Source organism: Heterodontus francisci, chromosome 13 (assembly GCF_036365525.1).
Source record: "Heterodontus francisci isolate sHetFra1 chromosome 13, sHetFra1.hap1, whole genome shotgun sequence".
Classification (NCBI taxonomy): domain Eukaryota; kingdom Metazoa; phylum Chordata; class Chondrichthyes; order Heterodontiformes; family Heterodontidae; genus Heterodontus; species Heterodontus francisci.
Window position 1 is genome coordinate 110,008,674 of NC_090383.1, and position 25,873 is coordinate 110,034,546.

At 41.4% G+C, this 25,873-nt stretch overlaps 2 protein-coding genes across 4 annotated transcripts in view; both read right to left on the minus strand.

Moving 5' to 3' along the window:
- Positions 1-1,205, minus strand: part of sccpdha.1 (saccharopine dehydrogenase a, tandem duplicate 1) — a 65,712-nt gene extending 64,507 nt beyond the window's left edge. The window contains exon 1 of the mRNA XM_068045412.1: positions 1,087-1,205. Within this exon, the coding sequence (XP_067901513.1) occupies positions 1,087-1,099 (13 nt within the window). The 5' untranslated portion in view covers positions 1,100-1,205. The remainder of the gene's footprint in view (positions 1-1,086) is intronic.
- Positions 1,206-1,281: 76 nt separating this feature from the next.
- Positions 1,282-25,873, minus strand: part of cnsta (consortin, connexin sorting protein a) — a 95,744-nt gene continuing 71,152 nt past the window's right edge. For all 3 annotated transcript variants that reach the window (XM_068045410.1, XM_068045407.1, XM_068045409.1), the window contains 3 exons: positions 23,102-24,039; positions 15,206-15,332; positions 1,282-1,503 (listed from right to left, as the gene is read on the minus strand). In XM_068045410.1, coding sequence (XP_067901511.1) covers positions 1,298-1,503; positions 15,206-15,332; positions 23,102-24,039 — 1,271 coding nt within the window. In that variant the 3' untranslated portion in view covers positions 1,282-1,297. The remainder of the gene's footprint in view (positions 1,504-15,205; positions 15,333-23,101; positions 24,040-25,873) is intronic.

Below are 25,873 nucleotides of genomic sequence, written 5' to 3' on the forward strand. Positions count from 1 at the left end.
GCAGGCCACCTAATCGCAAGCGCTAGTCATTGCTGCTCAAAAGGGCGCAAAGAACACTCAATGATCTGACTAGCTTTCTCTCTCTGGATGCAGTTAGCCTTTATTTATAGCCTCTTCCTTACCCTTTTCCTTTTCTCCCAGCATAACTGAAATAGGGAATTTACTGTGAAGAAATCACAAATGTTAACCTAGATCTCACCTCTGCATAATATTATGCCACCAATCAACAATACGCTGAATCAACTGTCACACTAAGAAATACTAATGCATCATAAAGCAAAACACCAGCACTTAGATTTTTAAGTAACCTTTTTTTGACAAATTATCTAAAATGAATAAAGATGAAATTTACTTTAACAACTCAATGAGGAGGAGGAACCATCAGTGAAACTGTCTCACTGGCTGGTACAGTAATAACTTACTCACTCAGCCACCTTGAGTTTGAAGTTAACATATGAAAGAACAGCAAATCATTGATTCTCAGTGAATTAGCCTCTCCGTCACACGTGACAATAGCATTGACAATATGTACATTTGAATATTAAATGAAAATAGAAAGCCTCACCCCAGCTGTACAGTCAATAACAATCTGCTCAAAAACATTCATTTGTGCGGTTGTTTTTTGTTTAGGCTGGGGTGCAGTGATAGACAACTGGAAAAAGATAAGACGGTTGAGAGAGATAAAATCACTAATTTTTAAACACTGCTATATTTAAGGTCCGTAGAAAAAGTTGTAAATCAGCATTGAGAAATAAAGACTTGAGGCAGCAAAGGAATCTGAACACAATTAAAATGGTTTTGAAACCAAGAACAAGTATAAACTATGACACGCTATGATTTTTAAAAGAAAAAAAAGCACATGGTACAACTGACAAGTAAAATCTATTACAAAATCAACGTAAAAAATGTCTGTTCACACTGATTTGAATTATTCTTTGACCTATTATAAATACAAATTATTACATCCTTTATGTGCAGATTGCCCTAAAAGGCAAATTATACAAAAGCCATTTTTCCTACAAGTGATTGGCAAGACTGCTGTTCTCACACATTCTGCAAACACTATTAATGGAGTTGTATATTTACCCTTCCTGGTCATGTCAAGCTATGCTTTGTTTTGCTGAGGTCTGAAACTCCAGCTCTGAAGTTCCTGTGTTGTGTCCGACTGACAGTTACATGCCACAGCAGTTAATATACTGCAGCAGGAACAGTAAGACAATCAACTGTTCAATGTGGTCCATTTAAACCCTGACGTACACGATTACTTCAATTTTATCTGTGCAGATATAGTGTTATTTTAAGAAAATAACAGCCAGTGCTTTGCTTTCTCAATGCCTTGTTGGAACTGAGCATAGTAAAAATTCATCTGTGCTGTGAAATCTCTGCATACACTGGACTCCAGATCACCAAATGTGCAATAAAGTGCTGTTCCTCCGACACTCAGAAATACTGTGATAACGCACAGCAGGACCAAGAGGAGGCAGGAGTCTCCACTGTCTTCATCTAAGGGAAAATAATAAAAATCTAATCAGTATATTGAAGTGTGATAACAATGAAATATGAAGTATCTACAAAGGCAGTTTACTAACTCGTGATATAAAAAAGACAAGACAAATTGAATTTGCAAATGTTTTTAAATAGTGTATATTGATTTGGTATTTCAATCAACCTCTGTAATATTATTTCAGTATCATTCACTTAATAATGGTTTGTTTTTGAGGATATGTTCCCCATACCTTCCAAAGTTATGTAAAAACCACAACTAAAAAGGCAGCAGGATGACCAGCTCCTAGGCCTCCATCGAACGGTACAGTGACAAATGACTCTAATAATACAAGAAACAGGAGGAGTAGGACATGCAGCCCCATTCAATAAGATCATGGCTGATCTTCTACCTCAAGTCCACTTTCCTGCCCTATTCGCATATCCCATCGATGAGTTTCCTTAAATTTCCTTTGCTTTTGAAGCACCTGACTTCTACTCTGTTGTTCCACAGCACCAAAACAATTTAAAGTTAGCTGTGGGTACGAAGAAGTGGAAGGGGGGAGGGTGGGGGAAGCTGTGTCCTGCAGTGACATGGAGCTAGACTTTGAAGTGCTGAAATCAAATTCCTGAAGCATCCACTGACCTTTCTATGTATACAAAGGGGTTAGTAATGGCTACGGTACAATGGTTTAGTGCTTTAAAATACGCCTCGGACTCCAACTGATAATATGTATGTTCAAATGTATGAGGACTATTTAGCATAAATAGTGAAATAGGCATTTGGTCTTAAATCAACATCAGATGGAATAGTTATTGAATCATGTAGCGTAAGACTGAGAACAGTGTTACAATATAGAGTACACAATCTTGCTCTTTACATGATGGATCCCTATCAAGGAATTGAATCCTGGTTTTCCATGTGATAGGTGGGAATACTCAGTTGATGCACTAAAAAAGAACTTCTCTGAAAATGTTATATTCATATTACATTTACGGCTGAAACAAAAACATCTGATTTGACCTAAAGTTTGATATCATCTATTCTCAGATGCCTGAATTTTTGACAAAAAAAATTGAGAAAATCTGTGTGTCACAACTGCCATATTTGCTTTGTTCAACAGTTAACAGGTGTGCATCTGGAGCTACTTCCGTTCACTGTGTGCAAATCAATGATTGTGTCAAATTTTGCCTGATAACAGCGCCTTGGGACGATTTACGTGAAAAGTGGTCTAGAAATGCAAGTTATGTGTAGGATACCTGCTGAGAGGGAGTGGTATCAAAATTTGCATACAAGACCAAATTTCTTTAGAAAACCAATGGGATATTGATAAGATGAAGGAATAGACAAAGTGGCAGATGGAATTCAGTAAGCAAGTGTGAGGCAATACATTTTGGTAAAAATGAAACAGTAATGCTATGCAAGAACAGACGGACTTGGGCTTACAGGTTCACATAACATTAAAGGCAGCACCTTTAAGGCCTTAAAAAAAGGTGTTATCAAAGGAGGTGTAGAATATAAAAAAAAAGTAGTAATGACCAGCCTATATAGAACCTTAATGAGATTTTAGTTAGAGAACAATGTGTAAGTATTGAGCTCCACACTAGTGGAATAGAGTTAAGAGATGGTTCACCATGATTGCCTGGTATGAGGAATATAAAAAGATAGACTCAAAAATTACATTAGATTATGGAGCAACAGGATAAGAGTTTAAGTGTTTAAAATTGCATACGGATGGAACAAAATACATAGAATCAGACTGCTTCCAGTAGTGGGACGTAAAATGGGGGAGATACAGCATAGATACAAGTTTGAATGCAAGAAATGAAGGACAGAGGGCGAGAGAAATGTCTATATACAGGGAGTAGAGCAGCTGCGAAATTCAACCCCGAGGTTAGTTATTGAACAAAAATTACATCAACATTAAAGATTATATTCATAGGTGTATAAAAGAAAAGGGGTAAAGAGAAATGGAAACATGGTGCATGAATGCAATTAGGACTATTTGTTCCTGTGGCGGGTAAACATGCTAAATAATCAGTTTCTGTGCTGTGACTTTTATGTATTTCCATATATGTATATTTTATATGAAACATCTTGCTGTATACAGTAATGGTTCTGAAACTAGGAATTGTTCAGAAGATCCAGAAATCCAGTTTTATGCTTGCTACAGGATTCAGCCTGTGTGTGTGATCCATGTTTTGAAATCTCAAGTTTGCCAGTGGGCAAGTTAATGTGCTACCCACTTAGAAGGACACTTGGGATATTGAAATGGGATATGGATGGAAGAAATTATTCCCATGATGATCTCCAAATGGATCAGTTATAAAGCACGACAACAAGCATTGGTTCCCACTGCTGAATCTTCAAACATTAGTCTCAGTAGATTAAGGACAAATAGGAACATATTGGACAGATAATTTGTGTTGCAGTAGATTTAACCCACATTTCATAACAGACCAGTTTAGGGCTGTTACTAGTTATTCAAAAAGCCAGGATCATGCAGGGGGAGGTGGTGGTGTAGTGGTAATACTAGTAGCCCAGAGGCCCAGGCTGGTGCTCTGGGGACATGGGTTCAAATCCCGCCACGGCAGATGGTGAAATTTGAATTCAATTAATCTGGAATTTTTTTTAAAAAGCTAGTCTAATGGTGACCATGAAACCATGGTCGATTATTGTAAAAACCCATCTGGTTCACTAATGTCCTTTCCTTCCTTACCTAGTCTGGCCTACACGTGACTCCAGATTCACAGCAATGTGGCTGACTCTTAAATGCCCTCTGAGATAGAATAGCAAGCCACTCAGTTCAAGGGCAATTAGGGATGGGCAATAAATGCCAGCCTAGCCAGCGACGCCCAAAAAATTGCAGACACACAAGGTTAAACATTTACAACTAAATTGCTCTGCCTTTCACAGCATAAATAGGAAAGAATACTGGTAAATGACTGAATGCTCTGTACCATGACCAATATGATTCCTCAGAATAAAGGATCGGCCATTTAGGACTGAGATAAGGAGAAATTTCTTTACTCAGGAGGTTTGTGAAGCTTTAGAATTCTACCCCAGAGGGCTATGGATGCTCAATGAGTATATTCAAATCTGAGACAAAGATTTTTGTGCACTAAGGGAATCGAGGGGTGTGGGGATATGGCAGGAAAGTGGAGCTGATGTAGGAGTGCGGCCATGATCTTACTGAATGGCAGATTAGGCTCAATGGGCCATATGGCCTACCCCACTCCTATATCTTTTGTTCACAGATCAGTGATTGTGTTCTTCCAACATCTGCAATGAAAACTTTTACATCTTTAGAACAGCAAGGAAGAGTTTATAAAAGGAACCAACTAATAACCTGAATACAATGTATATGTAACATCTAATCAAGGATCATGCAACATCCTTACTGCACACTGGCTCTTAATCATTTCTCTGACACAGTATTTACCAGACATCATGATTCTATAAGATGAGGAAACTAGGCTCCTTCTCCCAAGATGTTCAAGTGGGTTTGAACTCTTACTTGATTTACTTTATTTATTTATTTACTTTATTTCCTCTTCCCATCCCAACCCTGATATGCTGGCTTCTCTTTCTGCAAAAGTCCACAGGATAATGCCTCCTCTACCAGCCCAAGCTCCTGATATGTTCCAACTCTTAATTGCTTGTTCCTCCAAATCCAGGGTTTCCTTAAAGAAAAGGCTGTTTCTTAAAAGAATGAACCCTACTCCACTTCATCACCAAGGATTCTTTTAAAATATGTATCAGATGGCTATAAAAACATGGTAACTACTGGACAGTTTGAACTGCAAGGGGAGTTGGCGGGGAGGGGACGGGGCAGTGGTGGTGGTGTGCATCAGCCATGTGTGGCAGGAGTCGCAAGCACTATTTTTCTGAAGGAGAGATGTTTTCATTAACAGCGCTCATCTTTCATATCTGTAGAGCTGTGCTGAAGCAGCAGTGATCAGATGATGATAATTTTACTTTTTCAATAATAAGCTTTTAGTTTCGGTGACTGCAGCTTGGATAGCAACGGAGGTGCGTGAACGGGCTTACAGCTGGGAAGTCAATTTCAGCGTAAGTTTAAAAGTGAATTCCCTTTTGTTTTCGGAGGACCAGGGGACTGCTGGGTTAGGAAAAAGGTATATATTTGTGTGGTTTAGAATCTCTTTCTTTTAGTTTCGGTGACTGCAGCTTGGATAGCAACGGAGGTGCGTGAACGGGCTGACAGCTGGGAAGTCAATTTCAGCGTAAGTTTAAAAGTGAATTCCCTTTTGTTTTCGGAGGACCAGGGGACTGCTGGGTAAGGAAAAAGGTATATATTTGTGTGGTGGCTGTACCCGAGACACTACACGTGTTGTGTCTCCCACCCACCCTCCTCCTCTAACCATAAAAAAAAGGACTCTGGTGTGTTGATAAGGTAAGCTTTTTATTTAGGAAGTTCTGTCCGTTGGATTGCTAACCTAACAAGTTTTGACTTTTTGTTTTTTTTGGTTTTTCAGTAGATTTGTTGGGAATTTGGAATAGTGGGAATGGAGGTTAAGGCAGTTGCATGTTCCTCCTGCAGAATGTGGGAGGTAAGGGTCGCCAAGAGTGTCCCTGCTGACTGCATCTGTGGGAAGTGCACCCAACTCCAGCTCCTCGAGAACCGCGTTAGGGAACTGGAGCTGGAGCTGGATGAACTTCGGATCATTCGGGAGGCGGAGGAGGTTATTGAGAGCAGTTATGGGGAGGTAGTCACACCTCAGGTAAAAGAAGTAGGTAGATGGGTTACCGTCAGGGGAAGGAGAGGGAACCAGCAGGCAGTGCAGGGATCCCCTGTGGCCGTTTCCCTCAACAACAGGTATACTGTTTTGGATACTGTTGCGGGGGACGACTTACCAGGGGTAAGCAATGGGGTACAGATATCTGGCACAGAGTCTGTCCCTGTTGCTCAGAAGGGAAGGGGGAAGAGGAGCAGAACATTAGTCATTGGGGACTCCATAGTTAGGGGAACAGATAGGAGGTTCTGTGGGAACGAGAGAGACTCACGGTTGGTATGTTGCCTCCCAGGTGCCAGGGTTCGTGATGTCTCGGATCGTGTTTTTGGGATCAATGGGGAGGGGGAGCAGCCCCAAGTCGTGGTCCACATAGGCACCAACGACATAGGTAGGAAGAGAGATGGGGATTTAAGACAGAAATTTAGGGAGCTAGGGTGGAAGCTTAGAGCAAGAACAAACAGAGTTGTTATCTCTGGGTTGTTGCCCGTGCCACGTGATAGCGAAGCGAGGAATAGGGAGAGAGAGGAGTTGAATACGTGGCTGCAGGGATGGTGCAGGAGGGAGGGTTTTGGTTTCCTGGATAATTGGGGCTCTTTCTGGGGTAGGTGGGACCTCTACAAACAGGATGGTCTTCACCTGAACCAGAGGGGTACCAATATCCTGGGGGGGGAGGTTTGCTAGTGCTCTTCGGGGGGGTTTAAACTAATTCAGCAGGGGAATGGGAACCTAAATTGTAGTGCCAGTGTACAGGATGTTGAGAGTAGTGAGGTCAGGGATATGGTTACAAGGACGCAAGAGGGCACTGGCAAGCAAGAACCTGGTTTAAAGTGTGTCTATTTCAACGCCAGGAGCATCCGGAATAAGGTGGGTGAGCTTGCAGCATGGGTTGGTACCTGGGATCTCGATGTAGTGGCCATTTCGGAGACATGGGTAGAGCAGGGGCAGGAATGGATGTTGCAGATTCCGGGATTTAGATGTTTCAGTAAGAACAGAGAAGATGGTAAAAGAGGGGGGGGTGTGGCATTGTTAATCAAGGAGAGTATTACAGCGACAGAAAGGACGTTTGAGGACTCGGCTACTGAGGTAGTATGGGCTGAGGTTAGAAACAGGAGAGGTGAGGTTACCCTGTTGGGAGTCTTTTATAGACCTCCGAATAGTTCCAGAGATGTAGAGGAAAGGATAGCGAAGATGATTCTCGACAGGGGCGAGAGTAACAGGGTAGTTGTTATGGGGGACTTTAACTTTCCAAATATCGACTGGAAATACTATAGTTCGAGTACTTTAGATGGGTCAGTTTTTGTCCAGTGTGTGCAGGAGGGTTTTCTGACACAGTATGTAGACAGGCCAACCAGGGGCGATGCCACATTGGATTTGGTACTGGGAAATGAACCCGGCCAGGTGTTAGATTTAGATGTAGGTGAGCACTTTGGTGATAGTGATCACAATTCGGTTAGGTTTACCTTAGCGATGGGCAGGGACAGGTATATACCGCAGGGCAAGAATTATAACTGGGGGAAAGGAAATTATGATGCGATTAGGCAAGATTTAGGATGCGTAGGATGGGGAAGGAAACTGCAGGGGATGGGAACAATCGAAATGTGGAGCTTATTCAAGGAGCAGCTACTGCGTGTCCTTGATAAGTATGTACCTGTGAGGCAGGGAGGAAGTTGTCGTGCGAGGGAGCCGTGGTTTACTAAAGAAGTTGAAGCGCTTGTCAAGAGGAAGAAGAAGGCTTATGTTAGGATGAGACGTGAAGGCTCAGTTAGGGCGCTTGAGAGCTACAAGCTAGCCAGGAAGGATCTAAAGGGAGGGCTAAGAAGAGCAAGGAGAGGACACGAGAAGTCATTGGTGGATCGGATCAGGGAAAACCCTAAGGCTTTCTATAGGTATATCAGGAATAAAAGAATGACTAGAGTTAGATTAGGGCCAATCAAGGATAGTAGTGGGAAGTTGTGTGTGGAATCAGAGGAGATAGGGGAAGTGTTAAATGAATATTTTGCGTCAGTATTTACAGTAGAGAAAGAAAATGTTGTTGAGAATACTGAGATTCAGGCTACGAGGCTAGATGGGATTGAGGTTCACAAGGAGGAGGTGTTAGCCATTTTGGAAAGTGTGAAAATAGATAAGTCCCCTGGGCCAGATGGGATTTATCCTAGGATTCTCTGGGAAGCTAGGGAGGAGATTGCAGAGCCTTTGTCCTTGATCTTTATGTCGTCATTGTCGACAGGAATAGTGCCGGAAGACTGGAGGATTGCAAATGTTGTCCCCTTGTTCAAGAAGGGGAGTAGAGACAGCCCTGGTAATTATAGACCTGTGAGCCTTACTTCGGTTGTGGGTAAAATGTTGGAAAAGGTTATAAGAGACAGGATTTATAATCATCTTGAAAAGAATAAGTACATTAGAGATAGTCAGCACGGTTTTGTGACGGGTAGGTCGTGCCTCACAAACCTTATTGAGTTTTTCGAGAAGGTGACCAAACAGGTGGATGAGGGTAAAGCAGTGGATGTGGTGTATATGGATTTCAGTAAGGCGTTTGATAAGGTTCCCCACGGTAGGCTATTGCAGAAAATACGCAAGTATGGGGTTGAAGGTGATTTAGAGCTTTGGATCAGAAATTGGCTAGCTGAAAGAAGACAGAGGGTGGTGGTTGATGGCAAATGTTCATCCTGGAGTTTAGTTACTAGTGGTGTACCGCAAGGATCTGTTTTAGGGCCACTGCTGTTTGTCATTTTTATAAATGACCTGGAAGAGGGTGTAGAAGGGTGGGTTAGTAAATTTGCAGATGACACTAAGGTCGGTGGAGTTGTGGATAGTGCCGAAGGATGTTGTCGGGTACAGAGAGACATAGATAGGCTGCAGAGCTGGGCTGAGAGATGGCAAATGGAGTTTAATGCGGAAAAGTGTGAGGTGATTCACTTTGGATGGAGTAACAGGAATGCAGAGTACTGGGCTAATGGGAGGATTCTTGGTACTGTAGATGAACAGAGAGATCTTGGTGTCCAGGTGCATAAATCCCTGAAGGTTGCTAACCAGGTTAATAGGGCTGTTAAGAAGGCATATGGTGTGTTAGCTTTTATTAGTAGGGGGGTCGAGTTTCGGAGCCACGAGGTCATGCTGCAGCTGTACAAAACTCTGGTGAGACCGCACCTGGAGTATTGCGTGCAGTTCTGGTCACCGCATTATAGGAAGGATGTGGAAGCTATGGAAAGGGTGCAGAGGAGATTTACTAGGATGTTGCCTGGTATGGAGGGAAGGTCTTACGAGGAAAGGCTGAGGGACTTGAGGTTGTTTTCGTTGGAGAGAAGGAGGAGGAGAGGTGACTTAATAGAGACATATAAAGATAATCAGAGGGTTAGATAGGGTGGATAGTGAGCGTCTTTTTCCTCGGATGGTGATGGCAAACACGAGGGGACATAGCTTCAAGTTGAGGGGTGATAGATATCGGACAGATGTGAGAGGTAGTTTCTTTACTCAGAGAGTAGTAAGGGCGTGGAACGCCCTGCCTGCAGCAGTAGTAGATTCGCCAACTTTAAGGGCATTTAAGTGGACATTGGATAGACACATGGATGAAAATGGAATAGTGTAGGTCAGATGGTTTCACAGGGCGGCGCAACATCGAGGGCCGAAGGGCCTGTACTGCGCTGTAATGTTCTAAAAAAAAAGCTGCTCTGCTGCACACATTGTATAAGGCTGTACTGGACCAGGTAACATTTGGAAATGAGCAGGGCAGTGTACAATTCTCAGGAGTTAAGGCATTCCCACAGAAATTTTTTGAAGACATATTTGTTGGGAAGGTATTGATAGGAGCTGATTCAGTGGTTACCAGTTGCATCAATCTCCTTCCAAGACATTTCCTGCCATAGATACAGGGGCCTTGCTATCATGTGCTCCAAAAACTCAAATGTATTTGTTGGCATAAGTACCAAACCAAGAGCTTTAGGATCAAATTACCACCTTAATAGCAGCTCCTTTAAGATTGAAATTTTTGGTCAAGAGTCCAAGCTTGTAATTTTAGGGAAAACATTTTTTTTCTCCACCTTGCTCACTGTCCACGCATTAACTGTAGGCAAGGATTGGTCCCAACATCAGTGCAAGGAGGAGTGAGTCTGCAGTCTAAAAATGAACCTCCCTATTGGTGGGGAGGAGGGAGGATAACTGCCATGCAGCTATTTGACACCTACTTGTAAGATCATCATGCAAGTGTTCCTGCACCCCAAGACACTTGCTCCAAACATGTGCCACCAAGTCTTAAAACAGAACTTAGCTGCTGATCCAGGATTTCAAAAAATATCCTGGAGAGGTGTCTGTCTCATGCTTGAGTTATAGGCATCTACAGAGCTCCCATCTCTCCAATCAGATGCACATAAAACATAGTAGTGAACACTGGACTTGAGCCTTTCAATTGGTACCTTCCCCAATCTGGGACACAGACAAAAATGCCAAGGTTTTATAAAAAATTGTTCATGACATATGGGCATCACTGGCAAAACCAGTATTTATTGCCCATCCCTAATTGTCCTCGAGAAGGTGGTGATTAACCACTTTCTTGATCCACCACAATGCATGTGGTGTAGGTACTTCCACAGTACTGTTAGGTATAGAATTTCAGGATTTTGCTCCAGCAATGAAGAAATGGTGACATATTTCCAAGACTGGATGGTGTGAGACTTGGAGGGAAATTTGCATGTGGTGGTGTTCCCATGCACCTGCTGCCCTTTTGTCCTTGTCGGACAGGGTTGTCCAACCTTTGCGGGTGGAGGGCTGCATTACGATTTTTGCTCGGCCCAGGGGGCTGGTGAGCAAATTTCGAAAGTTAAAGGCATTAAAAATTTATCTTGCTCATAAAAACAGCAACAAATGTGTATTTTTGTGAATAGGCTTTAAATGAGAAGGCTAATTTATTGAAAACTGAATTGAGGGATGGTGGGGATGTGGTAGGAATATAGGATTAATATAAATGGGTGGTTGATGGTCGGCAGACTCGGTGGTCCGAAAGGCCTGTTTCAGTGCTGTATCTCTAAATAAAATATTTGTTCAATAGCTCTGCCATTTCCTCAATTCCCATGATCATTTCTCCTGTCTCTGCCTCTAAGGGACCAATGTTTACTTTAGCTACTCTTCTTTTTATATACTTGTAAAAACTCTTTCAATCTTTTTATATTCCTGGCTAGTTACTCTAATTCTATTTTCCCCCTTTTTAATCAACCTTTACTGGTTTCTAAGACCCTCTCAATCCTCAGGTTTACTACTATTCTTTGTAACATTTTCAGCCCTTTCTTTTAATCTAATACTATCCCTGGCACTTCGGGCTGAAGGTGATTGTAAACGCTTCAGCCTTGTTATCTGCACTCAAGGCTGGAGTCTGCTATCATTGAGGATGGGGGTGTTTGTTGAGCCTCCTCATCCCATTAGTTGTTTAATTCTCCATTGTTAGTCACAACTGGATGTGGCAGGATTGCAGACCTTTGATCTAATCCATTGGTTGTAGGATCGCTAAACTGTCTATAGCATGCTGCTTCCACTGTTCCACATGCATGTAGCTATGTTGTAGCTTTACCAGGTCGGCACCTCATTTTTAGGCACATTTGGTGCTGCTCCTGGCATGCTCTTTTACACTTCTCATTGAACCAGGGTTGAACCCCCCCACCCCGGCTTGATGATAATGGTAGAGTGAGGGATATGCCAGGCCATGAGGTTACAGATTGTAGTGGATGTTGCTGATAGCCCACAATGCCTCATGGATGCCCAATTTTGAGCTACTAGATCTCTTCCGAATCTAAGGATTTAGCACAGTGGCAGTGCCACACAACACGATGAAGGATATCCTCAGTGCGGAAGACCTCAAGGACAGATACATCTTCAACAGGTAGATTGAAGAAAAGGTCAAGCAGGTACTTCCCTCACATTGGTGTCTGTAGTGGGCAAGAGACCGTTGTCCACCTCCTTCTGGAATGCAGGTGTGAAAAGAGATGCAGCGGTTTTTGTCGAGGTTCATCCTGAGCAGCTCCATAATGCAGGACTCAGTGCTATACTTGTTGTTCCCAGGGAAGCACACCAAAATAATCAACTGTTGCTGGAGAACCGTCAACTCGGTGAAAGACGCTCTTTGGTCTGCCCGAATCTTACTGGTCTTACAGTACAAAGAGTTATCCACGACCGAGTGTGGCAGACAGCACATTCCAAGATCCAGGACTACGTGCTGAGGGATGCACTAAAGTTTGGGGCAGCCGCCGCAAAGGCTCAATGGAGAAAGACCATTGTGTAAGATCCTCCCACCATGGTGTATCGAGAGGCTGGAACCCATGTAAAACCCCTCGGGCTGTATGCACCAAAAATGTTTTTGCTATGTAATGCAAATGTATATTGCATATAAAATGGAATGGCAAGAGTTGTGAGGTTAACTCATGTTCTGTATTGAGGGAATCTGATCTCTAATGTACTTTCCGAAATGTCAAATTTGAACTGTTTTGTAATGTATTTTTTGCAAATTTTTATGAATAAAGTATATTTTTGGAAAAAAATTCCCTCACCATCTGCCACAGGCCCTGTCCGGCAGCTATGTCCTCCAGGACTCGGGCAGCCCCATCAAGCTTCGCGGTGATGACACTGAAGTCCCACATCCAGAGTATATTCTGTGCTTTTGCTACCCTCAGAGCTCCTTCCAAATGGTTTTCAACATGGAGGAGTACTGATTCATCAGCTGAGGGACAATAGTAGGTGGCAATCAGCAGAAGGTTTCCTTGCCCATGTTTGACTTGATGCCACAAAACCTCATGGGGTCCAGAGTCAATGCCCCAACTGTATACTACTGTGTTGCGCTCTTTCTGGCCTGGCGCAGGGATAGTGATATACCCAGGGAAGGTGATAGAGGAGTTGGGGTCTTTGGCTGAAAGGTATGATTCTGTGAGTATGACAATGTCAGCTTGTGGCTTGACTAGTCAGTGGGTCAGTTTTCCCAATTTTGACAAGTCCTCAGATGTTAGTGAGGAGGACTGTGCAGGGCCAACTGGACTGGATGTCTTTGTTGTACCTGATACCTAGGTCGATGCTGGACGGTTTGTCCAGTTTTATTAGACTTTTTTGTAGCGGTTTTATTTCAGAGGGCAGTTAAGAGTCCACCAAATACTACTGAGAGTCTGGAGTCACAGATATTTCAGACCAGGTAAGGACAGCAGATTCCCCTCCTGAAAGGGCATTTGTGAAGCAGATGGGTTTTTAGAACCATCTGGTAGCTTAATGGTTACCATTACTAATACTAGCTTTTTGTTCCAGATTTATTTAATGAACTGAATTTAAATTCCCTAGCTGCCCTGATGGGATTTGAACTCATGTCTCCGGATCATTGGCCCACACCTCTGGATTATTAGTCCAATAACATAACCACTATGCTCCCATATAATATTGTATTTGTACATTGTACTTCTTTCAGTGTAGTATACTGTATTCGCTGCTCACAATGTGGTCTCCTCTACATTGGGGAGACCAAACGCAGACTGGGGTGACTGCTTTGCCGAACAACTCCGCTCAGTCCGCAAGCAGGACCCCGAGTTTCCGGTTGCTTGCCATTTCAACACTCTTCCCCCCCCCGCTCTCATGCTCACATCTCTGTCCTGGGATTGCTGCAGTGTTCCAGTGAACATCAAAGCAAGCTCGAGGAACAGCATCTCAATTACCAGACTAAACATTGAGTTCAACAATTTCAGAGCATGACAGGCCTCCCATTTTACTTTTATTTATTGTGTTTTGTTTTCCTTTTTTTATATATATATTTTGTGTGTTTATTTTATTTTATTTCATCTTAGTTTGTTCAGTTTGCTTACCCACTGTTTTTTTTCATGTTTGTACTTGCGGCTGTTCAATTTTCAGTCCGTTAACACCCTATCTGTACTAATACTTTGTCTTTCAACACACCATTAACATATTGTTTGCCTTTGCTCCACGACCTTCTGGTCAGCTATTCTGTGACCTTGTCCTATCTACGCCTTCTCCTTTGTTATATCTTGCCCCACCCCCGCTTTACTTGCTTATGAGCTTTTACATTTCTAATATTTGCCAGTTCTGAAGAAGGGTCACTGACCTGAAATGTTAAGTCTGCTTCTCTCTCCACAGATGCAGTCAGATCTGCTGAGTATTTCCAGCATTTCTTGTTTTTATTTCACTATGCTCCCTTTGGGAGCATAGAAGTGAACCCCCCCAAAGAGATGGGAAACATAAAACGAAGTGTAAAATTACAACTGCTAAAGAACCAACCATGCAGAACAGACTGCACATCAAATCCTTGGTTCTGTTAACTTTGTCAGTAAGCAAAATATGCATGTTTACAAGCACAGTATACCTCCTTAAACCAAAGCCCTACTCTGCACAAACTGGCAGGACAAACAATACATGTCAGATCAATATCTAATAGTGTGCTACATCACTAACTACTATTTCCATGAAGACCAAGTGACCTATGACAACCACCGTGAAATAGAGTGCAAAGATGGACACAAAATTAGCTACAAAATACACAATTTGTGCATTGAAGGATGCTTGGTTTTAATAACAAGAGTACAAGAAATGCCTGAAAGAATAGATGGATATGTGACAAACATGCATTTTCTGGTAACATGGGAAGAGGGCAGAAAGAGGAAAGGGAGTATTTACATTTAGACAAAATAGAGGCTGAACAATTAACCAATACATTTTTTTCCGGTCCTGTACTGGTACTTCATTATTGCACAGATCAAAATAGTACCTTAAATTCTGTTATTCAGTAAGACACACAGCTTTTGACCTTTATATAGTTTTTATATCATTCTTGTAATCTTTAAAGTCGTTAACACAATTCTCTTCAACAGCTGTCACAATTAGTTCACTTTATATTCCACTAACCACAGTTTGAGGTCGTACAATCCAGTCCTACCTAATGTTTACACAGAAATCATGCACAGGAAATGTCCAGAAATGCTAAAAGTCACCACCTTACCCTGATCAAGTGTGTCTTGGGGTTCTTGAAATCTTACTCTCCTCTTTGATTGCTTCTGTTGCACCCGTGAGATTTCTTTGTTTGAACTTTTTTTCAGTATGGACACAAGGCCCTCTGGATGGGTATTCTGTATGAAATGGAGCAAAGTAATTTACACAATAAGGAAATGTTCGCTATAACTCAGAGGAACCTCTATCCTGGAAGCAATGGTGAGCATTCCAAACCAATAGTTCCCATTTTGCCATTTCACACCCAAGTTGAAAATAATTATTACACTGCTATTTAACATGTTCGGCAAACACAGGAGCAGATTTTATTCCCTTAATCTATGCTCTATGACAACAGTACTGTTGTGAGGGAGTGCTGCATTATTGGAAGTGCCATCTTTCAGATCAGATATGAAACCGAGGCCCTGTCCACCGACACAAATGGATACAAAAGATCGTATTGCACGACTGGAAGAGTAGGGGAGTTGTTCTCTATGTGATGGTTTTGAAAAATAAATGCTGGCCAGGACATCAGATGATGATTTGTCTTGCACCTTACTGCTTTTCATAGGTCATTAATTTGCATAAATTAGCCACCAAGTTGCCCAAGAAATGACAACTACACTTTAAAAGTAATTCACTGTGAAGTACTTTGAGATGTGAAAGGTGTTGGATAAATGCAAGTTCCTGCCTTTCTTCAAAACTCATGCATCATAGTTTGGCAACATAACCAACAAAGTGGAAAATTTACAAATATAAAATTGGATGTCAGTTAATTTTATACCAAGTATTACATGTTTATGAATAAAGATAGTAACTTTTACTCCAGTTCATACAAAGACACTAGGAGGAACCCATTTATTACTGCAAATACTATTGGAACACAAGGTGTTTTACAACGTGGATTAGCTTGCCAACTACAAGAAATCCGGCTGTCCCGATTGTTTCACGAGATACAGGTCATCACGAGAAGAGCTGAAGTGCAATTGCTGTATACTTACAGAATGTTTCCTATTATGGAAACCATCAAACTATCACAATATCCCCTGGTTATTGGTATGCCTACCTGGGGAAAATCACATTACCAGCATGGGAATACTGAACTGCACAGTGCTCTAACAACCAACACCATGTTCCACTTGCAATATAAGGTTGACTGCACAACGAACACTGGTGTGCAATCACACAGCAAGCTACTTTTGAAAAACAAACTCATTTTGTTGTACCATAAAAAAAAGATTCCTTTTTATTGTTAGTACATAGAATGAAATATATATATTTTATGTAGTCACTGTACAGTTTAACCTTGTACTTGCAGGAAAATATGCATTCAATGCATCTGTTGAGAATTAAGTGAACAAGGGAACCACACAATTTTAAGAAATCTGAGTAATTTAGTTGCATCCCGCAGGTTTGGATGAGTTAGAGAGTGACAGTTCTGCCTGCACAGAGAGGGGTGTCAGCAGTTTTGGTCATTGTCCTATGCAGGGTATTAGGATGCATTACTTTGATGCAGTGCTGAAGGAACAGAGTCTGCCCACTCAGGTGGACATAAAAGATCTCATGACATTATTGCGAAGAGCAGGGGAGTTTTGCCAATGTGTATACCACAACCAACATCACTAAAACAGACTACCTGGTTATTATCTCATTGCTCTTGTGGGAGCTTACTGTCCACAACCTGCCTGGCATGATTTCTAAATTACACTGACTACATTTCAAACACCATCACTTCACTGTTATGAGATCATAAAAGATTTTGTAAAGTGCATGGGGATACAAGTGCTGGTGATTTTCTCCCTCCTCTCCTCCTATAAGACCTTCATAGAATTACTACTACTTTTTTGTAATAGCTGCCGTGAAAGTCTCCAGCAGGATGGTTGGTGTAAGAGTTCCACGAGGATAGGCATCAGTTCAGGAAACAGGACTACAGAATGAGTCGGCAGCTGACAAGTTTTATAATGTCACTTTGATCTCCTTCTAACATTGACAAATGCAGTGACTGTGCCTCCATCAAACCTGGTAGAGATGGAGAATGGCAAGCTGCCAGGAAGTTGAAGAACGTTTGCATGAAGTTGTAACACATCACTGACTTTTGACTATTCACTGATCAGTATTTCTTCACCAGCCTAAACTTAGTGCTTAATATTAACTTTTGAATAAACTGTTGGCAGATAACAGGGATTATACTGTTCAAAGCAAAAGTACACAGTTGCATTATAATTTACCAGTACTTGCATTGTTCAGCACATTATTTCACAGCTCAGTTAGTTGCCATGCTTTAATGGTGCAGAAAAAAGGCTTTAAATGCAGTTTAATCTTTTGCTTCATTTTTAATGTCCAACCAAGTCCACAGTAAAGCAAAAACATCACTGGCGATACTTAAACTCAACAGCCAAAAAGATGGTACTAAGTCTAAATTTAGGTTGGTTTACAAGAAATGACTGAGCAGTTTAGAATTGGCTTGCTTGCAACATTTCCACCAGTAAACAGCAATTTAGCAGAGGCTCTGCTTATTGTGAAGATAGTTTTGAAGACCACATTTCCATTCTGTAATTTTGCTTATTATTGACATGCAACCTGTTTACATACATTTCATTCAAAGAATGCTATATGTGGTACAGTATTTTATTGTGCAAACAAGTAAGGACCGTGTAACTGGCTCAAATCAAAATACAGGTTAGGGCTAATGTTCATGTTACATGTCTTCTGATGCATGTTTTCAGTATTTTAATCTGGTAACACTTCAAAGAAATTACTTTTTATGGTGTACCATCAGATCAGATAACAGCATTGTCTGCAATTTTCAAGGTGCTTTATTTTGCAAATCACTAGAAGTCCAATACTTCCAACACTTGACGATATAAAAAGTCAACACCACTTATATCCGGGGCATGACTCCCCTCCTCCTTAATTGAAGTGCTAAAAAAAACATTTTTAATGCACCTTTAAAGTAATAAAATGTTCCAAGGCACTTGACAGGAGCATTATAAATCAAAGTATGACACCAAACCACAAAAGGTCTGATGACCAAAAGCTTGGTCAAAGAAGTAGACTTTCAGGAGGAAAATGAGGTGGAGGCGCAGAGAGGTATACCGAGGGTATTCCAGAGCTTGGGGCCTAGGCAACTGCACAGCCATCAATGGTGCAGCGATTAAAATCAGAGATACACAAGAGGCCAGAATTAGTGGAGCACAGATATCTCAGAGGGTTGTGGGGCTGGGGGAGATTACAGAGATGGGGAGGGGCAAGGAGATGGAGAGACTTGAAAACAAGGATGAGAATTTTTAAATCAAGATGTTGCTTGACCGGGAGCCAATGTAAGTCAGTGAGCACAGGGGTGATAGGGGAATGGGTCTTGGTGAGAGTTAAAACACGGGCACCAGAGTTATGCACGACCTCAAGTTTAGAGATTCGAATGGGGGACACAAGCCAAGAGTGCACTGGAATAGTGAAGTCCAGAACTAACAAAAGCATGAATGAGGGTTTCAGCATCAGACAAGCAAAGACAGGGGCGAAGTTGGGCGAGGATACGGAGGTGGAAATAGGTGGTCTTAGTGATGGCAAATAATGAGGCTGGAAGCTCAACTTGGGGTCAAATATGACACCAAGGTTGCGAACAGGCTAGCTTAATCTCAGACTGTTGCCAGGGAAAGAAATGGAGTTGGTAGTTAGGGAGCAGAGTTTGGAACAGGGACCAAAAACAATGGCTTCAGTCTTTCCAATATTTAATTGGAGGAAATTTCTGCTCATCCAGTACTGGATGACTGATGAGCAGTTGATAATTTAGCAATAGTGGAGGAGTCAAGAGAAGTGGTGGTGAGGTAGAGCTGAGTATCATCAGCATACATGCGAAAACTAACAAGGAGCAGCATGCAGACGAGAAATAGGAGGGGACCAAGGATAGATCCTTGGGGACACCAGAGGTAAAAGTGTGGGAGCAGGAAGAGAAGACATTGCAAGTGATTCTCTGCCTACAATTAGATAGATAAAAATGGAACCAGGTGAGAGCAGTCCCACCCAGCTGGACAACAGTGGAAAGGCACTGCAGGAGGATGGTGTAGTCAACCATGTCAAAGGTTGAAGACAGGATGAGAAGGGAAGGTTTACCTTTGTCACAGTCACATAGGATGTCATTTGTGGCTTGTGAGTGTTGTTTTGGTACTGTGGCAGGGGCAGAAACCTGATTGGAGGGATTCAAACATGGAGTTCCAGGAAAGATGGGAAGCAGGTAATGCATGCAATGTAAACTCACGTCTCTTTTCCTGATTGAACATGTCCCACAATGCTAAGGGACAAAGGAGACAGTGGCACTCAGTGAAGGGATGACCTCCATTTCAGCAGTTTTCTGTTGGCACTTCAATAATATAAAAGTGCTTTGAGTGTGCATACTGGCTAGCTCCACTTTATAGCCTTCGTATTCAGAATCTTCCATGCTGCTGGTTTTACAGTTTGTAGGATGTCCATTCCACTCATACTCAATATTTTGCCATTTGTTGAACACATTCCTTCTTGGAACCAATGTGACTGAGTCACTGTTTGTCAAAATACTTCATTTCGTCCCCACCAATCCTAGATTTACTTCTGATATCATCTGTTGATTTTACCATCTGCTTTTACTAGAATTTTTGTAACAATGTCATAGAATTAGTTTCCTGTTTGTGACAGCATACTCTCTGCAGCTAAGTTTTCATGACAATTTGCCAGTGAATGATGATCAGTGTCAGATTTATTTATTAATTTGCTCCACCAAATCATCCCAATTTTTCCCATCTTCTCTGGACCATGCTAACTGTGGTGCAGTTCAGCTGCCTCCTGGTATTTTTCCCAAGAGACCATTCAGCTCCTGACCATCCTGGGTAGGCTACTGGTCTGTGCAGTGCATCACAGCTAAATCCAGTTCTTTTCTGATGTCTATTTAAAACACTTTCCAGCAGAATAGCGAGGAAGACCAGGAACACTGGTTTTTTTAAAAACCCTCCCTACACTCAAACACTGAAGCCAATTAATGCAGTTTTTATAAAGGATTTTTGACAAAGATAGGACATATTTAGAATCTTCAGAATTTAATGGGAGTGACACAGAGCACCAAAAACATGCGAGTGCCTCCAGTCAAGTGTACCATACCTACGCTTTAGAAAATGAATTTAACAAGGCTAGTTACCTAATCAGTTAAGTAAAACAGGACTTAAAATGAAAAGGAAAGCGATATTAAAAACTTCAGTCTAATTCAATCATTCCTGGTACTTGGTTTCACCTTGTGCCAATAATAGTGTAGGTCTACGTGATGCAGGTGACCGTGGTGACTGCAACAACTACCGTGGAATCTCCCTGCTCAGTATAGTGGGAGAAGTCTTCGTTCCATCTTCGCTGCCTCCGGAGAATCCTTGGCATCAGGTGGCAGGACCGTATCTCCAACGCAGAAGTCCTCGAGGCGGCCAACATCCCCAGCATATACACCCTACTGAGCCAGTGGCGCTTGAGATGGCTTGGCCACGTGAGCCGCATGGAAGATAGCAGGATCCCCCAGGACGCATTGTACAGCGAGCTCGTCACTGGTATCAGACCCACCAGCCGTCCATGTCTCCGCTTTAAAGATATCTGCAAACGCGACATGAAGTCCTGTGACATTGACCACAAGTCGTGGGAGTCAGTTGCCAGTGATCGCCAGACCTGGCGGACAGCCATAAAGGCAGGGCTAAATAGCAGCGAGTCGAAGAGACTTAGCAGTTGGCAGGAAAAAAGACAGAAGTGCAAGGAGAGAGCCAACTGTGTAACAGCCCCGAAAACCAATTTTATTTGCACCGCCTGTGGAAGAGTCTGTCACTCTAGAATTGGCTTTTATAGCCACCAAAGGTGCTGCTCCACAAACCACTGACCACCTCTAGGCGCTTACCCATTGTCTCTCGAGACAAGGAGGCCAAAGAAGAATGTGATGTTACTCTCTACATTGCTCCCTTACAATCTGAATAGGTTGTTGTGGGCAGCTGCTAAAAATCCACTTCAATACCTTACAGGAGGTGGTCTCTGCAAGGCACTTCACTGCATAATAATTCATCATGAAAGCACCTGGAGATGTTTAACATGATAAGGAGTTCTATATTGCAAACATTTTGTGTTTAATACTTTGGGACAGCCAATGGTCATTGAGACATTCAAGCACACAACAAAATATCAAACAAGGCTGAGATTCAAACTTGGGCTCCCAGAGTACTCAACAACTTTTTTTAAAATGCAAGATATTCAAAAGATTTAAAAGTAAAGCTTTTCAAAAGTTAAAGTTTTCTATTTTTGCAATAAAATCCATAAAAATCAGGTTAAACATTTCCAAGTGCTTTAATGATGGATTACTATGCAATGAAGCACTTTGCAGACACCACCTCCCGAAGCTCTCTTCTGTGTGATTCTGCCACTGTGAGACTAGCAGGGATTTCTAACCTTTTTGAAGCACCCATTAAATGGTTTTCTTAATACTGTATTCCCGAAAGACAGCAGTCTTTGAGTACTGTGTAGTTTTGGTTGCTGTACCTAAGGAAGGATACACTTAGCTTAGAGGCGGTGCGACTAATGTTCACTAGTATGATTCCTGGAACAAGAGGGTTGTCCTACGAGGAGAGATCGAATAGAATAGGCCTATACTCTCCAGCACTTACTAGAATGAGAGGTAAAACATAAGAGATTCCGAGGGGGTTTGACAGGATAGATGCGGTTTCCCCTGGCTAGAAAGTCTAGAACTAGGGGGAATAGTCTAACAGTACGAGGACAGCCATTTCGGACTGCAATGAGAAGTTTCTTGACTCAGAGTGTTGTGAATCTTTAGTATTCCCTACCCCAGAGGACTGTGTATACTCAGTTGGTGAGTATATTCAAGGCTGATAGTGACAGATTTTTGGACACTAAAGGAAAAAAGGGAAATGGAGGTAGGGCAGGCAAGTGCAGTTGAGGTCGAAGACCAGCCATGATCTTGATTGGCCACATGACCTATTCCTGCTCCTACTACTTTTGTTAAGTTTTCAGTCAAGTGCCCTGGCTGCTTTGTCAGTGCACCTGTAATTCTAACAAAAAAGGAATTCCAAGAGGTTTCTACTGCAAGCACTAATAAGCTTTTTACTGCAGTGACTGAACTAACTAACTTTTAGTAGCCACTGATATAAAGCTCTCAGGACATTGTCATTTTAAAAATACAGTTTTCTATAGAGATTTTTGGACAACTATTCGCCTGCCTAAGATCTTACTTCCTTCGATCAACTTTTAAAACACAAACTTAACATTTCCTAACCACAACCACTTGATGCACTCCATCTTCGTCCCTACTCTTATAAACCTTGATTGTGGTTTTTTATTGTGTCATTGACGCTTCTCTTTCTGAAACTGGAGCTTGCATTCATATTCTTTAAACATGCATCGTATTACAAATGCCCACAAGTTTTTAAAATGAGTGTAAATTCATTTTTATATTTCAAGTTACTTTTCTGTTGCATGTTAATAAATGCAATTTAATGTTACTGCTTTTCTTTAAAATAATTTAGTAATGGTGGTGACTGGCAGCAGTTTGGTATAATCAATGTGTGCTGTGCTACAGAATGACATGATATGGAGAATATATTAGTTTTGGAAGATAGCAGTGGGCAGTAGGTTTAAGTTGATTGTCTTTTATTTCAAATAAATGTCAGCTTTCTATGGAGATTTGTTTTACAAACCAAAGAAAGATCAAAATTACAAAAACAAAATTTCAAATAAAAGTGGGCATATTAAAGAAAGGTACAAGAATAGCTGCAATGAAAACACACTTCACTTGTGTTTGGATTTTGAGCTTGGATTCAAAATAAGGAAAAATGTCATTACCATATATAATCTGATCAAAAGTAAAATAAATTTGATCCTGTGAATAGATCAAAATAAACATTACCTCTTCTATCTGTATCCTTTTAGCAAGTTCATCCAAGGAATGTGAATTGTCATTCAACTGCACTGCTAACTCATCAAGATCATTCTTCTGACTTGATGAGACAACGTCCCATGGAGAGCTGCAGAGTGCTTCCACATTCCCATCCTCCTCCTGTTTCTCCAAAATATCATGTGCCATCAGATTCTCATTAAACTCTGCACTGTGCTGAATTTCCTCCTCCACTTTTGAACCAACTTTTTCTGACATTTGTTCACATTCATTTATCTCATTCAAAAGATCGGTTTGGTTTTGTGTTGCTTGGTCGTCTATCCTCATACTTCCTTCTGAATGACCTGTATTCTGTCTAGACGTGGCCTCCGTATTTATATGATCATTGGGATCACTTTTAACATGTTTTTGAAATGCATGATTGCTTTGTTTGGGCACAGCTTGGCCATCTGTAATGAACTGGATACTTTTGTTACATTCCAACAAATTTGTTTGCGCATTTTCCTCAGTAGTTTTGCCAGCAAATTGCAAATCACGATTTAGGTTTTCAGTTTCCTCTGCATGAAATAACGGAGTAGTATTTATAACAACTTCTGCCTTGGAGAAACCTTCTGTCTCAATTGTTTTTGCAGCAATCAGCATATCCTTGCAAGGCGCTGTGGCATGTTGCTGAAAGCAGCTTTTATCTGTTACAGTGTTTTCAGAATACAAATGTTCTGTCTCAACATCAAAGAGCATCATGCCCTTTGCTCTTGCTGCTTCTATTTCTCCCTCCAGCAATGATTCAGCATCATACATTGCAAACACTCCCTCACAGACTTTATCCGCCGTTAATGCAGTCTGTACAGATTCAGTAGGCTTCTTTCTTCTGTTCTCTGTGACTTCCAATGATGCACCATCACATTTTGCACTTTGCACTCTTGATACAGCTACAGGCTGGTCTGTAAAACCTAATAACAGAGAAATACACTTTTCATGAGCAATTTAAGATATTTGCTGCAGAGCCCTTTAAAAATTGATATGCTTCAACTTTGCATCTCCATTCCTGAGTGAAATCCCATCTGCCAGTGCTGGCTCTGTTCCACTCAGTAAGCAGGCATAAGTGACATTAAATTTTAATGGATTTTTATACATTATCCGTTCAGGCTCAGGCAGGCAGGCTGTCACATGATCACGAAGACTGTTGTACACTTACTGACGATTACCTATTCAGTGAATCCAACTCACCAAAAACCTACAATTAGTTTGATGTACAAAATTTTGAGGGGCCTGGATAGAGTGGAGGTGAATGGTCTATTCACCTTAGTAGAGAGGTCAGTGATGAGAGGGCATAGATTTAAAGTGATTGGTAGAAAAATTAGAGGGGAGATGAGAAAAAACTTTTTCATCCAGAAGGTAGTGGGGGTCTGGAACTCACTGCCTGAAACGGTAGTTGAGGCAGAAACCCTCGACTCATTCAAAAGGAGTCTGGATATGCACCTCAAGTGCCGTAATCTGCAGGGCTATGGACCGAATGCTGGAAGCTGGGATTAGAATAGGTGGATCGTTTTTCAGCCAGCCTAGATATGATGGATCAAGTGGCCTCTTTTTGTGCCTTAAATTTTCTATAATTCTATGAAAATAGATAAATTTTTACTATATTCCATTCAAGGTTCATAAAGTAATCAAGTTCCAGAGTCCCCTTCAGCTAGAAACACAAGATCAGCACTTAACATTTTAAATAACTCGAAACTAAACATACAAATGACAGCTTTTTCCTGGCTTCTCATTTAAAAAAAGAAAATATTTGTTCTGATACTCATTGAGAAATAAAAATCAAATTCAAAGTTTAAAATTGATAGCTGCATAAAAAATAGGTATTAGTTGTGTAGCAAATTAGAATTTGAGCAAAAACTTTTCTTTTGTTTGACAATTGCCTTTTTCCATCCTCTCCTAATTTCTCACTTCTGTTTCCAACAAAAGCTGCATGAAACCTTGAAAACCCATGTGCCAGCAGGGTGAGACTGTTTAGACCACAATTTACTGGAAATAAAGGATTAAAAAATACAATACGAAGGGGGAAACTGCAATGAAATGCTGACATTGAGTATAAAATTGTTTCGATAATGCAATATTACAATAATAAATCTAACCATATTTAACTAGATACTTGCCTTTGTTTCAATGATGAAAACTGAACAGATCCAAGGACATTGCAGGATATTTTAACAGTCTAAAAGTGATTTTTTGTTTTACTGGTATTGCCCCATTCTTTCATATTACATTACAGAAAGAAAAAAATGAACAAAATGAACAAATGAACCAAACAAACGAATGAAACAAAAGATTTGCACTTATATAGCACTTTTCACGGCCACTGGACATCTCAAAGCGTATTAGAAACAATGAAGTACTTTTGAAGTGTGGTCACTGTTGTAATGTGGGGAACGGGACAGCCAATTTGCACACAGCAAACTCCAACAAACAGCAATGTTATAATGACCAGTTCATCTATTCTTGTGACGTTGATTGAGGAATAAATATTGGCCAAAAGACCCTGGATAACTCCCCTACTCTTCTTTGAAATAGTGTCATGGGATCTTTTATATTCACCCGAGCAGGCAGATGAGGCCTTGGTTTAACGACTCATTCGAAAGATGGTACCTCCTATAGTGCTGCACTGGAGTGTTAGCCTTGATTTTTGTGCTCAAGTCCTGAAGTGGGACTTTAACCCAGAACCTTGTGATTCAGAGGTGAAAGTGCTATCAACTGAGTCACAGCGGACACTGGAATAGTGTTCGCCAC